This window comes from Tauraco erythrolophus, chromosome 5, assembly GCF_009769465.1.
Source record: "Tauraco erythrolophus isolate bTauEry1 chromosome 5, bTauEry1.pri, whole genome shotgun sequence".
Taxonomy (NCBI): Eukaryota; Metazoa; Chordata; class Aves; order Musophagiformes; family Musophagidae; genus Tauraco; species Tauraco erythrolophus.
The window spans coordinates 72,378,469-72,399,993 of NC_141469.1; the positions used below are offsets into that span (position 1 = coordinate 72,378,469).

Consider the following 21,525-nt stretch of genomic DNA (forward strand, 5'->3'; position numbering starts at 1 on the left):
CAGCGAAGGGCGGGGCGGAGCAGCCGCGCGTGCGCGCGCCCCTCCCGCGGCCTCCCGGCAGGCGGCGCGCGCAGCCGCTCCGCCCGCGCGTGACGCGAGCAGCGCGCGCAGGCGCCGCTCCGCCGCCTTCCCGCCGTCGCTCGCACGGGCGCTCGGTGCTGGGCCCCGCTGCCCTTCTCGCTTCTCGCTCCCCGCTAGGCCGCCGCCGGCCGCGGCTCTCCCGCCGCCACCATGTACGACGCGGACGAAGGTGAGGGCGCTGCGGCTGCCGGCCGTTCCCCGCTGGGCCTTTTCCCCGATTCAGCTGGGCGAGGGGGCGGCAGGGCCCGCGGGAGGTGGGGGCGGGGTGTGCTCCGGGCGCGGTGGCGTCTCCCGCAGGCTTCTGCGGCCCTCGGGCGGCCAGGGGCGCCGCTGGGGTCCCTCAGCGTCCCTCAGCCCGCCGTGTGCCGGCCCTCCCCCTCAGCAGGCGGGGAGAGGCACCGAGGTGGTTGGAGCCTGACTTAACCGTTGTGCTTCCTCGGCAGATATGCAGTATGATGAAGACGATGATGAAATCACCCCCGACTTGTGGCAAGAAGCCTGCTGGATTGTTATTAGGTGACTTTTTAAAACTCGCTGTTCTTAATGCTTTGGTGTACGTGCTCTTGGTCTTACAGGTAGCATCCGGTTCGCTAGCAGCGTTGTCATGGAAGTTGCAGGCTTTGTTGTGCTAAATTGTGTGGTTTAGCACTTTCAGAGGAGAAGAGCTTTAAGAGAGACAGCAGGGTTGTCATTAGGGACTAAGAAGCCCTACTGACCCCCTGTGGGGTACACTGTGCTGGATGAAGTAAGAAGTGATTTTGATTCCGTATCCAACACGTGATTTTGCCCACTTATCTGACGGCTGATGCTGGCATTAGGAAATCAGTACTTGGCTATTTCGCCACGTTAATGTTTTTCTAGCCAGACACAAACATTGAGGATCTGCAGCTTCTTGTGACTGTTAAGGAGTGGGATGCTGTGTGGGACTGAGTAAAAAGTGTTTCTCTTGGTAATCGCATCATTCATAATATGTATATGACTGATGTCTTAGGGCAGTAATTGCAAACAAACCAGTACATCTGCACGGGTGGTTCCACAGGCAGCCTGGATGGAGAGCAGAGATGAGAAACTTTGGAGGCAGGAGGAGGTCCTTTCTCTTACAGCCCAGTAAAGAGTACTACCTTTGCTTTCAGTCAGGTGGGAGGTAACTTGAGGCAAGTCCTTCAGCTGAGGCTACACCTCCATGAGGGTGACTGAGCACTGGCACAGGTTGCCCAGAGAGGTTATAGAGTCTCCATCCTTGATGATATTCAAAAGCTATCTGGAGATGGTCTTGGACAGTCATCTCTGGGTGTCCCTGCTTCAGCACGGTGATAGGACAAGATGACCTGCAGAGGTTCCTTCCAGTCTCGACCGTTCTGTGATACAGGTTGCCCTTTACCTTCCTTCTTCCCCTCGTGCAATAGCAGACCATGCTGGCAAGATTCACTCTGGCAACAGCCCGATATCCAAGAGTGTGTTCCCTTTCTTGGGGAAGCCTGAGGTTATTGGTAGGGAGATAGTTCTTACCAGTTTTCTCTAGAGATCTTGGCAGCAACAGGGCAGCAGCTGAGGTAGTGTGGGTTCCCTGGCTGGTTTCAGGAATGTGAGGTAGAGGAGCCTGCTGGCAGGAGCTCATGCAGCAGACATGTTTAGGTCATCTCATTAAAAGTTAGGATGTGGGGCTTCGAATTTGGGCTTTGATTTTTTTACAGTTAGGTTGTGCTGGATTGAAGCTAGGTGATACAAAGGCTAGGGGAAATCTGAGAAGGAGTGAAGCTGGGAATCCCTGTGTGGCTGGAACAGAGGGTATCCAAGCTAAGAAAAGTTCTGAGAACTGTTACCTTGACTTGAGGGCATGCACTCAGTTTACTGCAGCTTGGAAAATTAGTTGAAGTGAAGTAATTTACATACATTGTGGAAACTTTAGCTGAAGCCACTTTTACTGAGGTTTCAGTCATCATGTTTCCCTATTAATTTAAGGTAAACTATGTGTACAGTCATGGCTTAGCCAAGAGGTGGCAGCAAGTCTGTCACTTTGTGGTGTCTGTGCCCTCAAACACTGAGAGATAATTGTTTAGTGGTTTTGAGCATCTGTGTTTGAAACTCATGCCTTGGGAGAAGTGAATGTGTTTGATTCTGTACTATATTTCATGGCTTTTGAAGGATTTGTAATAAATACCTCTTAAGCTTGTTGATTTATAAAGTACATGAATTGAGATCTCTTGTTCATTAAGGCACTTTTTTTTTTTTAGCTCCTATTTTGATGAAAAGGGTTTAGTCAGACAGCAGTTGGATTCTTTTGATGAGTTTATTCAGATGTCTGTGCAGAGAATTGTTGAAGATGCTCCACCAATTGATTTACAAGCTGAAGCCCAGCATGCCACAGGAGAAGTGGAAGAGCCGGTAAGTGGAGACCCCCAGCAGAGGTGACGTGTTTTTACAATGCAAAATGATTTTAGCTGGGTTTTATTCAGCCTCCATCTCAAGAGATGGAAATATATGTGAGTTATGACACTGCTTATGCAGTCAATAGGACAGAAGCGTGAACTCATTGGAGTCTATGAGGTACCTGCAAGAGTTTTGTTATCCATGGAATCGAATTTCCTTCTCCTATAGAGTTACTCACTCCTACTGGTTGAATTTTTGATTGAGAAATGACCAAGAACAATTGACTGCTGCAACTCATGTTGTCAGTTACTGTACGAAACCGCACTAACAGATGTAGTAGAGCAAGTCAGGTAGCCAAAAGCAAACCATGTTTTGGTGGGATTTTGATTTTTCAGTAGCTTTACCATGGCAAGAAAGATTTATGGCTGGAAAGTTCTCTGCTAGGTTTCTTTGGCCGAAGTTATGTCCAGGTTTTCAAAAGGTGCCATAGCTCATCATCTTCCATTGGCACCATGTTCCAAAGGAGAACAAATTGTCTACATTCTGCACTGTGTGATGGCTCTTCTGCAATGAGGGCCTATCTTCTACAGTGGCTGTGGTGCCTTTATCCTTGTCCCTCATGTCTAGTCCCTGTTCCAGAAGTGATCCGTTCCCTTGCTGTCAGTCACAACCTTGCTGCTTACCTGTAGAGATTTAAAGGAGCTTTAGGACACCTGAGCATTGAATTTTTACGCGTTTTGACTATTCCTTTGCGTTTTTTTATTCAGGCAAACAACTATCCTGTAGAGAGAATAACAGATTACTTTTAGTTTCTTTTTTAGACAAGCAGTTCGTAAGCATTTATCTCACTGTAATTCTTTTCAATGTTTCTTCTGTTATTCTATGTGTATTACTGTGAAATTCTTTAGCTGTGCAGTTCTGCAGTTGCTGTATGCACTGTAGGTAGTTAAGGTTCAGATCACAAGAATATGTGCCTGGCTTCATTTTGCCCAAAAGCTAGTATTTCACTTTTTCAAATCAGAGAGGTTGGTTTCTTACTCTTATCAAATTGAAGTTTGAGGAATAGGTCTAGATATGAGAAAAACGAAACTTCCTTTTTCCTTCAGAGTCGCTTGCAGGCAAACTCTTGCCTTGTTTGAAGATACTGGATTAATTTAAGGGGACTGAATATATTGGACTAATTTGACTTCTTGTTTCTTTCTCCCTCCACTTCTCAGCCTCAAATTTTGCAGGCAATTTATAGCATATCGGAGGGCTTAACCCTACTCAGAGATAGGAATTACGGTAAATGTGCTTTCCTTGAGAGCACTTGCATGAGAACCTGGGAAACTTGGTACTATACATGGCCGCTGCTGCAAACCCAGGAAAAAGGTGTTTCTTTGGGTAGGAATAAAGAGAATTTTTTTGGCCTACAAAATGTTTGACAATGAGTCTCTGTCACCTACTGCTGTAAGAAGCTTTTGTGCCTTTTTGAAATCAGATTGTTTTCCAATAATTCAAGTCTTACTTTGTTTACTGATCCTATAGAATCATCCTAGAAACTAGTGTTACACAGCTTGCTGTGTTTTCAGTTATTGGTGATGGTTATCCTTCTCCAGTAGCAGTTTTGGTTAGTAATAAGTAAGAGAGAATATCTTGAATACAGAAGGCTAGTTGTTAGTATATCTTGTAAACAGAGCAGCAGTGGCACTTCAGTTTGTCTGAAAACAGTTTTTTGATAAATTGATGCAATAATCTGTTTAATCTCTAGTAGAAACAAAACCACTGCAGCGCAGATGTTGAAAAGGTGGTTTCTGTGGCTCTCTGTGAGACAAAATGTATGGGATGGGTAATTTGCACCTTTGCCTTTAATGAGTCATGGAAAGGGATGAATATGAGGACTACGAAAATATATTTTAGAAAGCCTAAAACCACTTGCAACATAAATCATTAACTTTTTTTTTTTCTCTACATTGGAGCTTGTTCTGCTAGAGCAAGTGTTGCTTTGCTGGTGTGCTACAGCAGAGTCCTTATGGCTGAGATATGGTAGAATGCCTACATGGAATTCAAGTTGTGTTTTATTAATAGATAATCTCAGCTGGCTTCTAGGCAAATGCTTACTTGGAGTGGCAGCACCGTAGTTCTTTGGGTTAGGTTCTGTTCTGCAAAGGAACATGGTGGGAAATAGCAACTTGAGGCAAAGGCGGTGAAGCAGCAAGCCTTTCAAATTGTATGCATGCAGGTCTGATTTCCTTATGTTTCCCTACCCCTTTGATTTTGTTCTGTGAAGGAACGCTTTGTGAGTACAGCAGCATCTCTCTAGGTCCTTCGCATGCAAGGAGGCCAAGAGCCAAGTTGCCTCAGCATGGTTGTGCACCACACACACACGATATGAAACACTTGAACAAAGCTACTGTTGTGTAACTGCTTGCTTGCTTTTAAGTTCTGGCTCCCCCTACCAGATACACAAACGCACTTTGATAAGAGCACTGTTCTAAAACTTTTATCCTTTTCTTTTAAATACAAGGCTTTTGATTTAAGTGAACTGAATGCTCTAAATCTCATTGCAGTAGGATTCGGAGGGATGAGTGGCTTTCGGAGCAAAATGAAGATCCTGAGAATCGTTCTGTTGCTGAACGATATCTGTCCTTTCATGCCCATTGTTTCATTGTAACACGTGGAAGGATTTCTGTGGAACTAAACCAAAGCTATTAAATTCAATGTTTTATGCATGGGAGCGAAGTCTTACAAAAACTCGCACCTTTTTTGATACGTCAGTTATCTCATTGTGAGTGTTGAAGCAGATTCACCTTTTTGCATCATAAAACTAGCAGTTTTATCTAAAGTTACGTAAGTGATAAATATCTAAATAGGTATATGTAAGGCATATTCTGTCTGCTAATATATTCACTGACTTGGCAGATCTTGAATTTGTTAGCTATTTTATAGGGAGACGACCTATTTGGATACTTTATTCTTCTCTTACAAATAGCTTTGACCCGTTAGCTTCCTCTGTTTTTTTTTTGTTAATGAGATGTTCAGAAATTATTGGAAGCTTTTGAGTGCTTTTTTGATCTGGTCATCTGAAGCAGGATTGTTTCCATACATTGAGCTGAGGACATGCAGCAACACTGGGTATTTTAAGCTCTAAGGCTGCTTTTGAACAAACAAAAGAGATGTTTCTTCCGTTACAGGTAAATGTCTTCTTGTTTTCCAGCCCCGGTATCTGTTGAAATTTGAACAAATCTATCTCTCCAAACCTACACATTGGGAAAGAGATGGAGCACCCTCACCTATGATGCCCAATGAAGCTAGGCTGAGAAACCTTACGTAAGAATAAACTCTGTAGTGGATAAACACAAGGGAGGACTGGCCCTGCATTATTAATTGTCTTTTTCAATTTAGTAGTGCCTTGAAAATGTAGTAATTACTGCTCTATTTAAGTTGCAATGTCTAGTTGTTAAACCCAGATGGTGATTTGGTAACAATGCTTAGTATTACCAGTGAGTGCTTGAATAACTGCATCCATTGTCCTTGTGTACAACCTGGAGTAGTAACTGATAGATAACACAGTGGTGTTTTTATTCTGTAGGTATTCAGCCCCCTTGTATGTGGATATAACTAAAACAGTTATTAAAGAAGGGGAGGATCAGTTACAGACACAGCATCAGAAAACTTTTATAGGAAAAATTCCTATTATGTTACGTTCAACATACTGTTTATTGAATGGCTTAACTGACCGTGATCTTTGTGAATTGAATGAATGCCCACTTGATCCTGGTGGCTACTTTATCATTAATGGATCAGAAAAGGTAAGGGATTGTACCTTTCACAGCCGTCCTTACAGACACTGAAAGTTCTGTTACTTGTTTCCATATGTTTTGCCAGGAACATAAGCACTTTTATTGCAATATATTATAGTTACTGCATGCACTTGTAATCTTGTAGAAAGATTGGCTTTTAGTCCTCTGTTAGGACTTTCTTGAGCCATCTTTTTTTTTTTTTCCCTAAGGCACGTTCCCCTTCAGTTTCCTAAGCTGCTTCGCATCAAATGCCATTAAGTACTGTAGGTTTGCCTTTCCATTTGCAATGTTGCAGAGCAGCATGCACTCTACAATAAGGCACTTCTTCACTTAAGAGTCTCTTCCATTTTGTTCCCAGCTGTATAGATGCATTTTATTATAAGATTAGGTTCTTCCCTCTGTTGCTGTGGATTCAGCTTTAGCAGATCATGTTGTCTCCACGCTTGTGCCTCACCAATGAAACTGCTGTTTTTTTGTAATGTACACCTGAGCAAACGCAGCAAAAGAAATAGAATTGTGTTTTTCTTCTTGAGGGGGGGGAAGAAAAAAAATTAAATCTGGCCTTGACCATCAGAGCTGGCATTTAAATTTAAATGCCTGTGTACTGTGTTGGCCTTAGAAGTAGATAGTGAAATACTTTCTTTATCAGTGTTGTGCCTAAAGCTAATGCAAATGTCTCTGCACAACTAGCAGATGCAGTAAGTAAATCACAGAGAACAGTGTTCTTGGAGTCTTTTGGTTTGGTTATTTTGTCTTAACTAGGTGTATGTTTTGCTTACTCTATGTTTTAAAAATATAGTATTGTAATCCAGCTGAGTTTGGCAAACTGACTTCATGCTGTGCAGTGCTCTTAAAGTTAAGGCACCTGAAGGAATAGTAGAAGCACACTGTGCTTGTTAATTTCAGCATGCCCTTTTGTCAGTTATTTACTAGTGTTCTTGTTTCTAACACAGGTTCTGATTGCTCAAGAGAAAATGGCTACAAACACAGTATATGTTTTTGCAAAGAAGGATTCAAAATATGCCTACACAGGAGAGTGTAGATCTTGTCTGGAAAATTCCTCTCGACCGACAAGTACTATATGGGTTAGCATGCTGGCCAGAGGTGGGCAGGTATGCCTAAGCAGTAATAACCCCTGCCCTGGGGCTTACATTAAAGATTGTTTTAGGATTTTTATTGCTGCCCTGTCTCTTCATGTCACTTAATTTTGGGATTTTTGAGAAGAAATTTATTCTGGGTTTTTTGAGAAGAAATTTATTCTGATGCTAAGTTATAGAGAAGATAAGATTAAATGAAAATGTATTCTGTCTGTCATAGATTATGCCTGTCTCTGGGACAGACAATTTGAGGAAGACTCAATTTGTGGCAGGCTGTACAACGAGGCTAAAAAATAATTTTAAAATTACTGTAAATGAGTTTTCAGAAAATCCAAACAAGCTGCTTCCTGTTTTTTTGACAAAGAACAAGAATAGGAGCAGGGACCCTGTCTTTGATGACAGCCAAGGTTTAGATACGTTTTGCAGAACACACAGTAATTCATATTTAACATCTAATTGTGCCACCTGTGAGGGAAAAAAGTGCAATTCATAACTTCAAAAGCAGGAGGTGTCAGTACTTGTTTATGATTGCATTGATATTTGGGAACTCCCAAACGTGTTCAAAGAGTAACTTCAATAGCACCCTTATGCCATTCCCGCTCCTGATGGCTGGGGCACTCTTGAGTGGTTGTCCCTCTGCATCCCAAACAATGTCTGTTTCCTTCTGGGAGAGGGGAGCAGCTTCTTGAATGATGGGGAGAGTGAGTGTCTTACACAGTGGATTAGAAAAGCTGGACTTAAGCTGACAGAAGGAAAGCTGAAGGTGGATAGGATTGCTCTGCGAATGCACAAGGGGAGAGAAAGGATGCATACGAGTGAATGAATTATATTATTTAAATTCCTTCGTATCAGCAAAAACCTTCCAAGGTTTTGCAGACTTCTAAAGTCTGAAATATTTTTAAAATAAAACAGTCACTGCTGGAGTAAGGTTTCAGAATAGCTCCTCAGTTGGCCTGCTGAGAAGTCATGGTTTCCTGTAGTGCTTGAATAAATATGCTTATGCTGTATTGTCCAAGTCCAGAGAGATATTTTTATTTAAAGGCAAGATCATTTAGGACTAATGTATGTTTTTCCCCATCTTTTCAGGGTGCGAAGAAGAGCGCTATTGGTCAGCGCATTGTAGCGACTTTGCCATATATCAAACAAGAAGTTCCCATCATAATTGTCTTCCGTGCACTAGGCTTTGTGTCTGACAGGGACATTTTAGAGCACATCATATATGACTTCGAAGATCCAGAAATGATGGAAATGGTAATATATGTTAAATAAGTTATTTCCTGGCTTGACATTTGGTGATGCTCAAGGGGAGGGCCTGTGCAAACCTCATGAAGTTCAACAAGGCCAAGTGCAAGGTCCTGCATGTGAGTTGGGGCAAGCCTAAGCATAAGTACAGGCTGGGTGGAGAATGGATTGAGAGCAGCCCTGAGGAGAAGGACTTGGGAGTGCTGGTTGATGAGAAGATGAACATGAGCTGGCAATGTGCGCTTGCAGCCCAGAAAGCCAACCGTATCCTGGGCTGCATCCAAAGAAGCGTGGCCAGCAGGTCGAAGTAGGTGATTCTGCCCCTCTGCTCAGCTCTCGTGAGACCCCACTTGGAATACTGCGTTCAGCTCTGGGGCCCCCAGCACAAGAAGGACATGGACCTGCTGGAGTGAGTCCAGAGAAGGGCCATGAAGATGATCCGAGGGCTGGAGCACCTCTGCTATGAAGACAGGCTGAGAGAGTTGGGGTTTTTCAGCCTGGAGAAGAAAAGGCTCCAGGGGGACCTTCTAGCAGCCTTCCAGTACTTAAAGAGGGCCTACAAGAAAGCTGGAGATTGACTTTTTGCAAAGGCCTGTAGTGATAGGACAAGGGAGCTTTAAACTGAAAGAGGGTACATTTCAATTAGAGCTAAGGAAAAAATTTTTTACGATGAGGGTGATGAAACACTACAACAGGTTGCCCAGAGAAGTTGTGGATGCCCCATCCCTGGAAGTGTTCAAGACCAGGTTGGATGAGGCTTTGAGCAACCTGGTCTAGCGGAGGGTTTCTCTGTCCAAGGCAGGGGGTTTGGAACTAGATGATCTTTAAGGTCCCTTCCAACCCAAACCATTCTATGATTCTGTGTGTGGGTGTGGCTAATTGTCATTCAGAGTATTGTTCATTTTCCAATTGCAATTTATTACTTTATTATTTTTGTGCATTGTCTATTAGAAATGTCAAAAGTTACCTGCCTAAACCTATTCTAATGAGTATTTTAAGTGAATGAAGTGCAACGGATTGAGTGTCTTATCCTGCTGCCATTGACTTTAATTGTAAAATCCCAATTTATACCTGAAACAGCAACAGGCCTAGAATGTACTTGAATGAGAACTATTTCCTGAAGTCTAAACTATTTTTTGTGTGGTTCCTGCATGCTCCATTAGTGATTGCTGCTGCTCTTGAGAAAGCTGCTACTGTGTCATGGTTTAACCTGGCCAGCAACCAAACACCCAGCAGCCACTTGCTTATCCTCCCCCACCCCCTGGGGAATGGGGAAGGGTGAGAGAGCGGCTGCGTGGTGTTTAGTTTTCAGCTGTGTTAAACCATGAGATACAGTAAAGCCAGAAAAAAATGGATCAGTAGTTAGTAGTTCCTGAAAAGAATTATCAGTGAACTACTGAGTAGTTTCCATTAACCCCAGCAGGCACTGGATGCTACAGGATTTTGCTGTATTTTGTGCATTAGGTCAAACCTTCTCTGGATGAAGCGTTTGTCATTCAGGAGCAAAATGTTGCTCTAAACTTCATTGGATCAAGAGGTGCAAAGCCAGGTGTCACCAAAGAAAAGAGAATCAAGTACGCTAAAGAAGTCTTGCAGAAAGAAATGCTCCCGCATGTTGGTGTCAGTGACTTCTGTGAAACCAAAAAGGCCTATTTTCTAGGGTATGTCAGTATTTTCTGTCACACATCTGCAAACGGACACTGAATACAGATTTTATTCACATATATGTATTATGATTGGGAGAATGCACTGAAGAGGAGTTTGTTTTTAACCTCAGTCTTCTGGATACTCAGTGATAAACTTTAGGGCACTTATCTTTTCCTAGCTAAGAAAATGCAAATGCTGATAAAATAGGAAAAAAAAAAAAAAGAAATAAAACTCCAATGCATTCTAGATCTTAAGTTAGATGTTACAATAGTGATAAATTACTCTTTTTGACGTGGTGTTGCATGGACAACATATAGAGGTTGGTAACTAATATGTAGATAACTACTGATAAGCTGTTTGTAATGTAAACCCACTCTTTAGAGCTATTAGCACATCCTCTTGATCACTGCTTATTGGTATGCAAATGAACCATAGCATCTGGAGACACCATATTACTCCTGATTCCATGTGCTTAAACATAGTCCATATTACAGTACAGGACAGACATAGCAGAAGACACATTGCCATCATGATGTAAATATTACCTTATCTGTGTAGTTATCTGAACTTTCAGTGAGTCGTGCACCTCCACATGTAGGTGTGTTTTAGATTTAGAATAGCAGTATCCAAAAGATCTAGAATGGACAACCTTTAGGAAACAGCTCACTGATTTATCTATGGAAGTGTGTAATCTTTGTGATTGTCTGCTCTGTTTAAAACACAAAATGTCTTATTTGCTTAGGTATATGGTTCATAGATTGTTGCTAGCAGCACTGGGAAGAAGAGAGCTTGACGACAGAGATCATTATGGCAACAAAAGACTGGATCTTGCTGGGCCACTGTTAGCTTTCCTCTTCAGAGGGTAACTATAATATATACATTTTCTTTGGAGATAATTAATGGTAGAGGCATTGCCAACTCTGTGCTTCTAACTCTGTTCTGTTGTGTCTGATACCCGGCCTTGGGCAAAACAGTCTGTATCTGATTCTGACTTTTTCATGGAGTGGGTAAGTTTCCTCTAATAGTAGGTGGCTAGCATCAGCTTCTTTTGAAGCATATTTTGTGAATGTTCGCAAACAGGTTAGTTTGTTTTGTTTTTTTTTCCCCCTTCCTCCTCTAGTTACAAATTACCTGCTTCTGTTCAGGAGGCCAGTGACGTTTTTTCCAAATAGTGCTGGGTAGGCTGAATTGCTGCAGTACTGTTTAATCATGTTTCTTGGCATCTTCTTCTACAGAATGTTTAAGAATTTGCTGAAGGAAGTGAGAATATATGCACAAAAGTTTATTGACAGAGGGAAAGATTTCAACTTGGAACTGGCAATTAAAACAAGAATTATTTCAGATGGTTTGAAGTATTCATTGGCAACTGGAAACTGGGGTGACCAGAAGAAAGCTCATCAGGCCAGAGCAGGAGTGTCTCAGGTACAGTAGCTCAATAAGGCATGGTAGCATTTGCCAGGTTTACCTAATAGAATCATAGAATGGCATGGGCTGGAAGGGACCTTAGAGGTAACCTAATCCAACCTCCCTGTCATGGGCAGGGAGTAGTAAAACTATGTAAAAATAGTATAGCTGTCATGGCAGAGTTAAACATTGCTTGACAGCCATACATGTTATATGTTAAAGAGAACCATTTTTAAAAGGAAACTTCCATAACTGAAACAGAAGATCCAAATAGCTGAGTCTGGTGTGGGTTTGGGGTTTTTTTGTTGTTGTTTGATTTTAGCTATTGTGTTCACTGCGAAACAGTTGGTGCAACTCTTGTAAAAGACTTTTTGTGTTAGAGCGTATGCCTTAGTGTCTGGTCACGTCCTAGTCCCAAGGAATCTTTAGGGGGAGGATGGATTTCTTTCCTTTAGTTTCTTCCAGTGCTTCACAGGTGGTTAAAGAAACCTGAGGTACACCTTGTAATATAACATATTCCACAGCTAACAATGAGGAGCACTGACTTTATTAGCCTAGAGCCGTGCTTAGTTGGCTTGTTTCCCATAAAGATGGGAACAGAAAAATGGTGAGAGTTTTTAAATGCCTGCGCATTTTGTTGTCTGGAGCCGTGGTGAGATCATAATTTGGCGTAAGCAAAGTTAGGAAAGGGGCAAAGATGGTAGCTGTCCCTGGTTGTTGTGGTGTTGATGTATGTGTATGAGGGGGTTATTTGCTTTTTAAATAAACACGTTTCAGGCTGTAAAGTTACGTTTTCTTAAATTTTTGAGAAGCCTTGAGCAGACTCTGAAAAGAATGTAAATGCTTATTTGCTCCTAATAACTGAGTCGTCTTAGTTTTTCAAATCAAGTTTGAAAAGATCTCTGTGTTGTTGTACTGGCAAACTCTCCTGGTGAAAATGCATCTTAAAAAGTACTTTTACGAGTATTGCTCATTCTAGTTACCTGATCAGAGTTAAGTATAGTACAAACCCCAGATTTTAAGGGTAAACTTAGTCTAATATTAATGGAGGTGAACTAAAAAGTGTGCTAACAAAAATCAGAGCTATTCTAGTTCTTTTGAAGTACGTAATTTCTAGAGAGCATTGATCCTTTGCTCTAATGTGTCATGATGCCTGTCAACCACACACTCGAGGAGGTTTGACTAACTGAATTCCTGGCTCTGTGCAGGTGTTGAACCGCCTGACTTTTGCATCTACACTTTCCCATCTGAGACGCTTGAATTCTCCAATTGGTAGAGATGGTAAACTAGCAAAGCCCAGACAGCTGCACAATACGCTGTGGGGAATGGTTTGCCCAGCTGAGACTCCAGAGGTAATGAAAGCAGCATTTATGTTGGTACTTACTCATGCCTAATTGGTTTTTTCTGCTAGTTGTTGGCACTTGTCATGATCACTTGTACTTTTTTTTTTTAAATGTTGACATGGATATTTAATTAACAAAGGAAACAGCATGTTTGTGTCCGGTTCCTTGAGAAGTTGAAGTTCAAATTTGCAGATCTTCTTGGAGGAATCCCTTGATTTGGAAATGCAAATTAACTTTGTGTTTCTACTAGGGTCATGCAGTAGGACTTGTGAAGAACTTAGCCTTGATGGCTTACATTTCTGTGGGGTCTCAGCCATCTCCAATTTTGGAATTCTTGGAAGAGTGGAGTATGGAAAACCTGGAAGAAATATCTCCAGCAGCAATAGCTGAGTATGTGCAAATGAAACTATTTAAATAGACTTAAGATTTTTTTTTTATCCTGCACAATACTTCAAGGGTTTGTTTTTTTTTGTGGGTTTTTTATTTGTTTGGTTTTCCCTCTTTCTAGTGCTACTAAGATCTTTGTTAATGGCTGCTGGGTAGGAATACACAAAGATCCAGAGCAGCTCATGAATACCTTAAGGAAGCTCCGTCGTCAGATGGACATTATTGTGTCAGAGGTATAAATTTTACATCTAGAGTTTGGGTGCCTTTTTAGATGAGAGAGGATAAGGACTTGATGCTACTTTGCAAGCTCCAAATAGCATTATTTGCAAGTCTCTTTCTGAACATACTTCACATTGTTTGTTTTGGGGGGGGTGTTTTTTGTTATTTTGGGAGTTTTGGTGCTTTTGGGGATTTTTTTGTTGTTTTGTGGTTTGTTGTTTGGTTATAGGTTTTTTTGGTTTGTTTTGATTTCTGTTGTGTTTGTAGGAGTGTTAATGTTTATTTCGTGCTGCTGATAGCTTCTGTAAGGTTTTGCTTTAGGGAACTTTGTTACCCTGTTTCGTGTTCTGTAGTTCTGATTCCAGGCTGACACTTTGTACTCCTGGGATGCTGCTTTCTTGTACAGGTCTCAATGATTAGGGATATTCGTGAGCGAGAAATCCGCATCTATACTGATGCAGGCAGAATTTGTCGACCTCTTTTAATTGTGGAAAAACAGAAGTTGCTGTTGAAGAAAAGACATATTGACCAACTGAAGGAACGAGAGTATAACAATTACAGGTGAGAGATGTTCCTGAAATTCAACTGAATGTCTAATTTTCCATCTTGGAGCTGCAAGTTCCTCCATATCAGAGAGAGAAATGTTTAAAGCTTTATTGTGCAACACAAAAATGCTTTCCCTGCCTGGTAGCTTAATTTTTTTTTTTTTTTTTTTTTTTTATCACACTGAGGCGGTGGTAGTAATAATCCAGGGAAGTCCTTGTTCTTGTTACTGCTGAAGAGACCCATTTTATGTTAGTTGAGTGTTTCAGACATTGGTTGTTCAGTTGGCAGGATCTCGTGGCCAGCGGTGTAGTAGAGTACATTGATACGCTGGAAGAAGAGACTGTGATGCTGGCAATGACTCCAGATGACTTGCAAGAGAAAGGTGTGGCCTATTGTTCAACATACACGCACTGTGAGATTCATCCATCTATGATCCTGGGAGTATGTGCATCTATTATCCCTTTCCCTGATCACAACCAGGTCAGTGCATCACTTCTAACATCCTGCTTTTAAAGTTGATAGAAAACTCGCAGGTGTATGCATAAAGAGCTTTATGTACATATATACCGGTCTTTCCTTGTCTGTCTAGTCTCCCAGGAACACATACCAGTCTGCTATGGGTAAACAGGCTATGGGAGTTTACATTACAAACTTTCATGTTCGTATGGATACGCTGGCCCATGTGTTGTATTATCCTCAGAAGCCTCTTGTAACCACACGCTCCATGGAGTACTTGCGATTTAGAGAGTTACCAGCAGGTATGTTGTCAGTGAATGTTTATTAAACAAAAATACTACTGTTTTGTTTAAACCATGTCATAAATATTGCATGTATAATACTTGAATATTTAGCAAATGTATGTAATTTAAAAACAATTATAGGTTAAATGTTGAATTGTAGCTTGACACCTAGACTGCAAAAAATACATTGCTAGTGTTCAGCAGAAACTACTTTATCCATATAGTCTGCTAAAATTTTAACAGAAAAAATGCATTTTCTGTATTGATATTTGCTAGGTTCTTCACAAGGGGTCGCTCTTGACTCTCTTTTCTACCTAAAGTTGCATCTGCTGATACCACAACATTTTTGTGTGTGAAACATTGAGATTTTATCTCAGAAAGGGTAGAATAGCTTCATTGTAGAGAATACAGCTTGTTTTGAGTTTTAAGTAATGCCTGTCTGGTGTGTGCACAGCCTTTCAAAGTATTTGGTCTATATATTATAGGTATCAACTCGATTGTAGCCATTGCATCATACACAGGCTATAACCAGGAAGACTCTGTCATCATGAACCGTTCTGCTGTAGACAGAGGCTTTTTCAGGTGAGACTTTTAACTGTTTGAAAGAAAAAAAAAAAGTATTCTTTGTTGTTCAGAGGCTCAAGGAAAGGTCATCTGACGCTGGAGGACACCATTCTCCAAATCTTTTCAACCTGAGAAGCTTTTAAATTTTTTTTTTTTTAAATGGGTGGAGGCAGCAGCACAATGAAAATGGTGAATGTATATTTTAGCAAAACACAGTGAGTAATGGTTCATCCTTTGTGTAACCTGACTTCCCACTCTGTCTTCCCAGCTCTTTCATTTTGGTCTTATTTACAATGTTTACTGTTCTTTGTATGGTGGTTAAATGAAAAAAATACTTGGACTTTTTGCTATTATATTTTCATATAGCTCTTGCCAGTTACATGAGCTCCTTAATGCCAATATCACAGCTTTGTAATACAGTCTTGTCTTCAGTAGCCTAAGAGTTGCTACCGGAGAGGATTGGCATGTTTGTCTGCTTGGTAGGAACAGCTTTTGGGACAACTGGCAGCTGATGTGACTTTGTGCATTGTAATTTTTAGATGGCTGTGCCTAGCTGTGTAGTGGGTCAGTGGGTTTCTTGTTTTGTTCACTTTCTTGTGTCCAAGTTGAGCCCAAGAAGTGTGTGCTTGGTGTCTCAGGCCTGCTGCCTTCCCATGTAGAGTAAGTATGAGACTATTAGACTTCTATGGCTCATGTGAAGCTTTTGTAGAATCTCCTGTGTGCGCGGGAGTAGTTAATTATTAATAATAATTAATATAAAATTACCAGATAATATTTATCTGAAAAGCTGTGGCTTTGGTGTGCTGGCAAATGAGGCAGCAAATAAAACCCTTAAAGTCCCAGAAAGAAGCCTATATAAATTGAAAGTTTTCCACTGCATCTCAGTTGTACTGAGTGTAGCACTGCAAGGTAGCAGCAGAAGCCTAAAAACGCTTGCAAGATGGCAGATGTAAGGAGAAAAGTAATAGGAGAACAATAGGATGAAGATGTGAATAATCTTCAGGAATAATAACTAATTCTGAGATGTCAAGCGGATCTGAAGGTTCCTGTAGTTCATCAAAAATTAGCATGTTCTAGGTGTTTTGTCAATATCTGAAAAATGACCATCAAAATGCTATCTGAAACTGTTGTTTGGTGAAGTGGTTTTTGGTTTTGTTTTCCCTTCCTTAGTGATGGACAGATTAATAAGACTTCAGAGGAAAGGTTATGTGGCATGTGAACATTATTTGTTTTGGTTGTCATTAGTAACAGTAGCCATAATATGTGATAAAAGGGTGCTTATAGTGAAACTGAGAGGTACAGATGACAAAAACCAATGCTGGTTTCACTGGAGAAGGCTTTATAATGTTGTTTCAGATCTGTCTTCTATCGCTCATACAAAGAGCAAGAGTCTAAAAAAGGGTATGACCAAGAGGAAGTTTTTGAAAAGCCTACGCGGGAGACTTGCCAAGGTAAGATGTAGGAGTGTACAAAGACTGAGTTTTTAAATTAATTTTTTGTTGGCAAGGTTGTTAATGTTGTTGGACTGATTTAGTCTTTATTTGGGATCATGTAAAATAGCAGCAATGTCTGTATTAATAGCAAAATACATCAGTTGATATATTTGCATAAAATTATACATTTCAGCAGTAGGCTGAAGTTGCAAGCAGACTTGTTGAATTTCTACCAGACATCAAAGTCAGTATGTGGAAAAATGTGGGAGTCTACTTTTTTTTTCTTTTTTCTCAAGGTATGAGACATGCAATCTATGACAAACTTGATGATGACGGTTTGATAGCACCTGGGGTACGTGTGTCTGGGGATGATGTCATCATTGGCAAAACAGTAACACTGCCAGAAAATGAAGATGAACTGGAAAGCACCAACAGACGTTTCACGAAGAGAGACTGTAGCACTTTTCTGCGAACTAGTGAGACTGGTATTGTGGATCAGGTCATGGTAACCCTTAACCAGGAAGGATACAAGTTCTGCAAGATTAGGGTGAGCACTGACATGCGTGCTTTCTGCTTTTAATAATTTTTGTTCTGTATTTAATTTACCAATTGAATGTTTTCTTATGGCTTACAGGTACGCTCTGTAAGAATCCCACAAATTGGAGACAAATTTGCCAGCAGACATGGGCAGAAAGGAACCTGTGGTATCCAGTACAGGCAAGAGGTAGTGATTTATTTTTATTTTTCCTTTTTCCTTCTTAACATTTTATCTCTGATTTTCTCAGCATTGTAACTGCCTCAAGTGAGTTGTCTGTGAAATGTCTACTAGAGTGCAATATTTGACTTACATTAAGCTAAAATATGTTTAGAAAGGGACACAGCTGCTTCTTACATGGTACTTCAGTGCCTTTGAAATGCTTTAAAAGGTTTAATTTGGATCCATGGAACTGCTTTTCTTAAAGCTGATATTCTGGGCAGAACTGACTCTCTGTTTCCCTGCTCTAGGATATGCCCTTCACCTGTGAAGGCATCACACCTGATATCATTATCAACCCTCATGCCATCCCCTCCCGGATGACCATTGGTCACTTGATTGAGTGTCTTCAGGGGAAGGTAAGAAGAATCTTTTATGCTGCAGGTCTGAGCAGTATATGAATTAAAATAAGGATTGTTCTCCAGTCACTTGATAGTAAAAGCGGGTTTCTTGGGGAGGACCTACAGTCCTGTAAATTTTGTTTGGCAAGTCAGTCAACAGTGTACTCTATCATCTGTTGCTTTTATTCCAGACATTTCCTGGAATAGAAACAGGAGTAGCAAGATTGTTGATACGGTGTATTTTTTAAAATCTCACTATAAATTGTGTAGCCGATTAAACAAAGCAAGATAGGCTGCTATCATGGGCATGGAATCTCAAGTTCTGGCATTAAGAGTTAAAACTTCAATATAGCTTAATGTTGTATAGTCCTTCAGAAATCTGACAAGCTTTTGCAAATCTCTTCTCTGTAGGTGTCTGCAAACAAGGGAGAAATTGGTGATGCTACACCTTTTAATGATGCTGTCAACGTGCAGAAGATTTCCAATCTTTTATCAGATTATGGCTATCATCTAAGAGGAAATGAGGTATAATCAAAATATCGATTCACTGGATGTTTTTAATATACATTTTATAGATCATAAGGCTTATGATTCAGTGATTGCATTGACTACTTCAGGTCCTCTACAATGGCTTCACTGGTCGAAAAATCACGTCACAGATCTTCATTGGTCCTACATATTATCAGCGGCTGAAGCACATGGTAGATGACAAAATCCATTCTCGTGCAAGAGGGCCAATCCAGATACTTAACAGGCAGCCCATGGAAGGTAGATCTCGGTAAGGATGTTTCTATACAGTTCTTTTTTTTCCTTTGAAGTTTTTAGCCCTGAAAATCAGCTGTCTCAACTTTGCAGCTTAAGATGAGGTATTGAGTGCAGGTGTGAAGGTTTTGGTAGCAGGGGCCACGGCTGAGGTTCTCCGAGAAAGGACCAGTGCTGGACACAGCCACTTACAGCTGACTCCAGCAGACCTGCCACTGGCCGCAGCTGAGCCCATCAGCGATGCTGATGGTGTGTCTGTGATAACGTATTTAAGAAAGGGTAAAAAATGCTGCACAGCAGCTGTGAGACAAGTGAGAAAATGTGAAAGGAACAGCCCTGCAGACACCAGGGTCAGAAGGAGGGGAGGTGGTGCTCCAGGTGCTGGAGCAGAGATCCCCCTGCAGCCCTTGGAGAGACCATGGTGAGGCAGATTGTCTGCCCAGAGCCCATGGAGGACCACCGCGGTGCAGAAGTCCGCCTGGAGCCTGTGGAAAGCCCATGCTGGATCAGGCTCCTGGCAGGAGCTGTGATCTGTGGGGGACTCACGCTGCAGCAATCTGTTCCTGAAGGATTGTACCCTGTGGGAAGTGCCTATGCTGTAGCAGTTTGTGCAAAACTATCCTGTGGGAGAGAGACCCCACACTGGAGCAGAGAAAAAGTGTGAGGAGAAAGGAGTGGCAGAGAGGAACTCTTACATACTGACTGCAGCCCCCATTCCCGCTTTGACCACGGGGAGGGGAGGAAGGAGTTGGGAATGAAGGAGTGAAGTTAAGCCTGGGAAGGATAAAGGAGAGAGTATGTTTTTAGCTTTGTCTTTGTTTCTCACCATCCTACTCCATTTTTAATGGGCAATAAATGAAACTAATTTTCCCCATGCTGAGTCTGTTTTGCCCGTGATGGTAATTGGTAAGTGATCTCCCTTTTTTTTTATCTCAACCCACGAGCTTTTCCATCTTATTTTCTCCCTGTCCTGTCGACATGGGGGAGTGAGGGACCTGCTTGGTGGGCATCTGGCAGCCAGCCAAGGTTAAACCCATCATAGATAAGTAGAGAGTGGTTTAATTGTTTACCTCATTTTGCTGTACGGTTGTGCTGTGGCTGTTGGCTGTCTCACATCTGCTTTAGAAATGCTCAGTAGCCGTTAAAAATTATTGCATTCGCATTCTCCCTAACAGTTTTATTCTGAGGTGTTAGAGGAAAATACCCATTTTTTTTGTTAAAAAAAAATTTGCGCATTAGCACAGCTTTACTTCTGCCTTGTAATACTGCTATTGTGTTTCTGATAAGTTACTTGTTCCACCAATGAGACCTGATGTATTTTGCCAATGAACTCAAAAGTTGAGTGGGTTTTTTTTTCAGTGATGGTGGCCTTCGTTTTGGAGAAATGGAACGAGACTGCCAGATTGCTCATGGAGCAGCACAGTTCTTGAGAGAAAGATTGTTTGAAGCTTCAGACCCCTACCAAGTCCATGTCTGTAACCTCTGTGGAATCATGGCGATTGCAAACACAAGGACTCACACCTACGAATGCCGGGGATGCCGCAATAAAACTCAGGTACGTGTGGTTTCTGTCAGCCAGTGTTTCTCTTTGTGGGTAAGAGGAAATACCACCCGGGTGAACAGGAGGATAGGGAAGTAAATATTTAAAGAAGCACCAGAACAATTGCTATTTTAGTTTTGTAACTGTTTTAAGTGTTTATAGTGTCCTAGTTAATTTGGATGTTTTCATATTAGTTGTACAGTGTTGGCCTGTCACTTGGCAGGAAACACTGTTCAAGTATTTTGCAGTGCAGAGTTTTCAGAGACGTTAAAAGTAAACGCTTTAGAGCTTATTTTAAGAAGTAAAACTCAGAATCAGGAATTTAGAGCCATTACCCTTGTGTCTGTCCCCATGAAGATTTTACGCTTGTGGAGCTGGGTTCCCGTGGGATGTCTTGTGTTGTGCTTTTTTTTTTTTTTAATAGAAAAAGCGCTCTGTAGTGTGTGCATGGTTACCGAGCTGTGTCAAGGGAGAGTGGCAGCACTAAAAACAGTTGCCTTAAACAGGCCTGTTCTTGTGCTAGGGACCGACTGCTGCAACTCTTAACAATGGCATTGGGGTTACTGAAGAGATGTGTGCTGGAAATCTTAACTGCGTTTACTGCACATCAGGCACCCTTTGCTATGCACATGTTCCCTTCTTAAATGGCTCTTGTTTAGGATAAGATCCCTTGGCTGCAAGTTTTACTAAAAATGTGTTCTGGATAGCTGCTGTGTAGCCTCTACAGACAGTCTCAGCTTCTGTCTTGCTTTGTTAACTGCCTGTGAGCAATTCTTGTTGAATGCTTTCATGCATAACTTCAGATTCACTTTTGAGCCAAAAACTTGACAAGTTATTTGTGTAGAGGGTGGTGGAAGTTGATGCTTTTGGAGTGCTTATCACAAGCCTTTTGAAATCTCTTTCCAGATATCTTTGGTTCGGATGCCCTATGCCTGCAAACTGCTCTTCCAAGAACTGATGTCTATGAGTATTGCACCTCGTATGATGAGTGTTTAGCCTTTAAAAGGGGTTGGTTTGTTTATTTTGTGTTTGTTGTGTTTTGTTTTTTGAAACAATGAGACCAAAGTGCTCAGGTTTTGTTTCATTTTGTGTAGGTTGCATTTAAAATAGTTTTACTCATCTGCTATGTGCTGTCCAAAGTATGTTTATTTCCTGTAAATAGAATTAAAATTTGTAATCAAAGTTGTGAATCTCTTTATTTGTGTATCTGTGAAAGAAGTGTGCAAGCAAATTGGTAATCAAAGATGAGGGAGTTAAGAGGGAATGATTAGTG

General features: G+C 41.4%; 1 protein-coding gene across 2 annotated transcripts; it reads left to right on the top strand.

Annotated features, from left to right (window-relative positions):
• Positions 1–172: 172 nt before the first annotated feature.
• Positions 173–21,434, top strand: POLR2B (RNA polymerase II subunit B). Of its 2 annotated transcripts, XM_086611336.1 has the most exons (25): positions 173–250; positions 525–597; positions 2,316–2,466; positions 5,648–5,760; positions 6,023–6,242; positions 7,187–7,345; positions 8,417–8,581; positions 10,037–10,233; positions 10,962–11,081; positions 11,455–11,641; positions 12,832–12,975; positions 13,217–13,356; positions 13,475–13,586; positions 13,979–14,133; positions 14,400–14,598; positions 14,708–14,876; positions 15,344–15,440; positions 16,779–16,873; positions 17,152–17,402; positions 17,490–17,579; positions 17,861–17,968; positions 18,362–18,475; positions 18,568–18,728; positions 20,072–20,267; positions 21,159–21,434. In XM_086611336.1, the coding sequence occupies exons 1-25, from the start codon at positions 232–234 to the stop codon at positions 21,246–21,248; spliced, it is 3,525 nt and encodes a 1,174-aa protein (XP_086467462.1). In that variant the 5' UTR covers positions 173–231; the 3' UTR covers positions 21,249–21,434. The 2 variants fall into 2 exon arrangements, with proteins under 2 accessions (XP_086467462.1, XP_086467463.1); XM_086611337.1 differs by lacking the exons at positions 5,648–5,760; positions 6,023–6,242; positions 7,187–7,345.
• Positions 21,435–21,525: the final 91 nt, after the last annotated feature.

What these genes read in the sequence shown, in the direction of transcription:
- POLR2B (XM_086611336.1), top strand. An exon ending in GCCTGCTGGATTGTTATTAG is followed by an intron (nt 598 to 2,315) that starts GTGACTTTTTAA and finishes TTTTTTTTTTAG; the next exon opens with CTCCTATTTTGATGAAAAGG. An exon ending in GCTAGGCTGAGAAACCTTAC is followed by an intron (nt 5,761 to 6,022) that starts GTAAGAATAAAC and finishes TTTATTCTGTAG; the next exon opens with GTATTCAGCCCCCTTGTATG.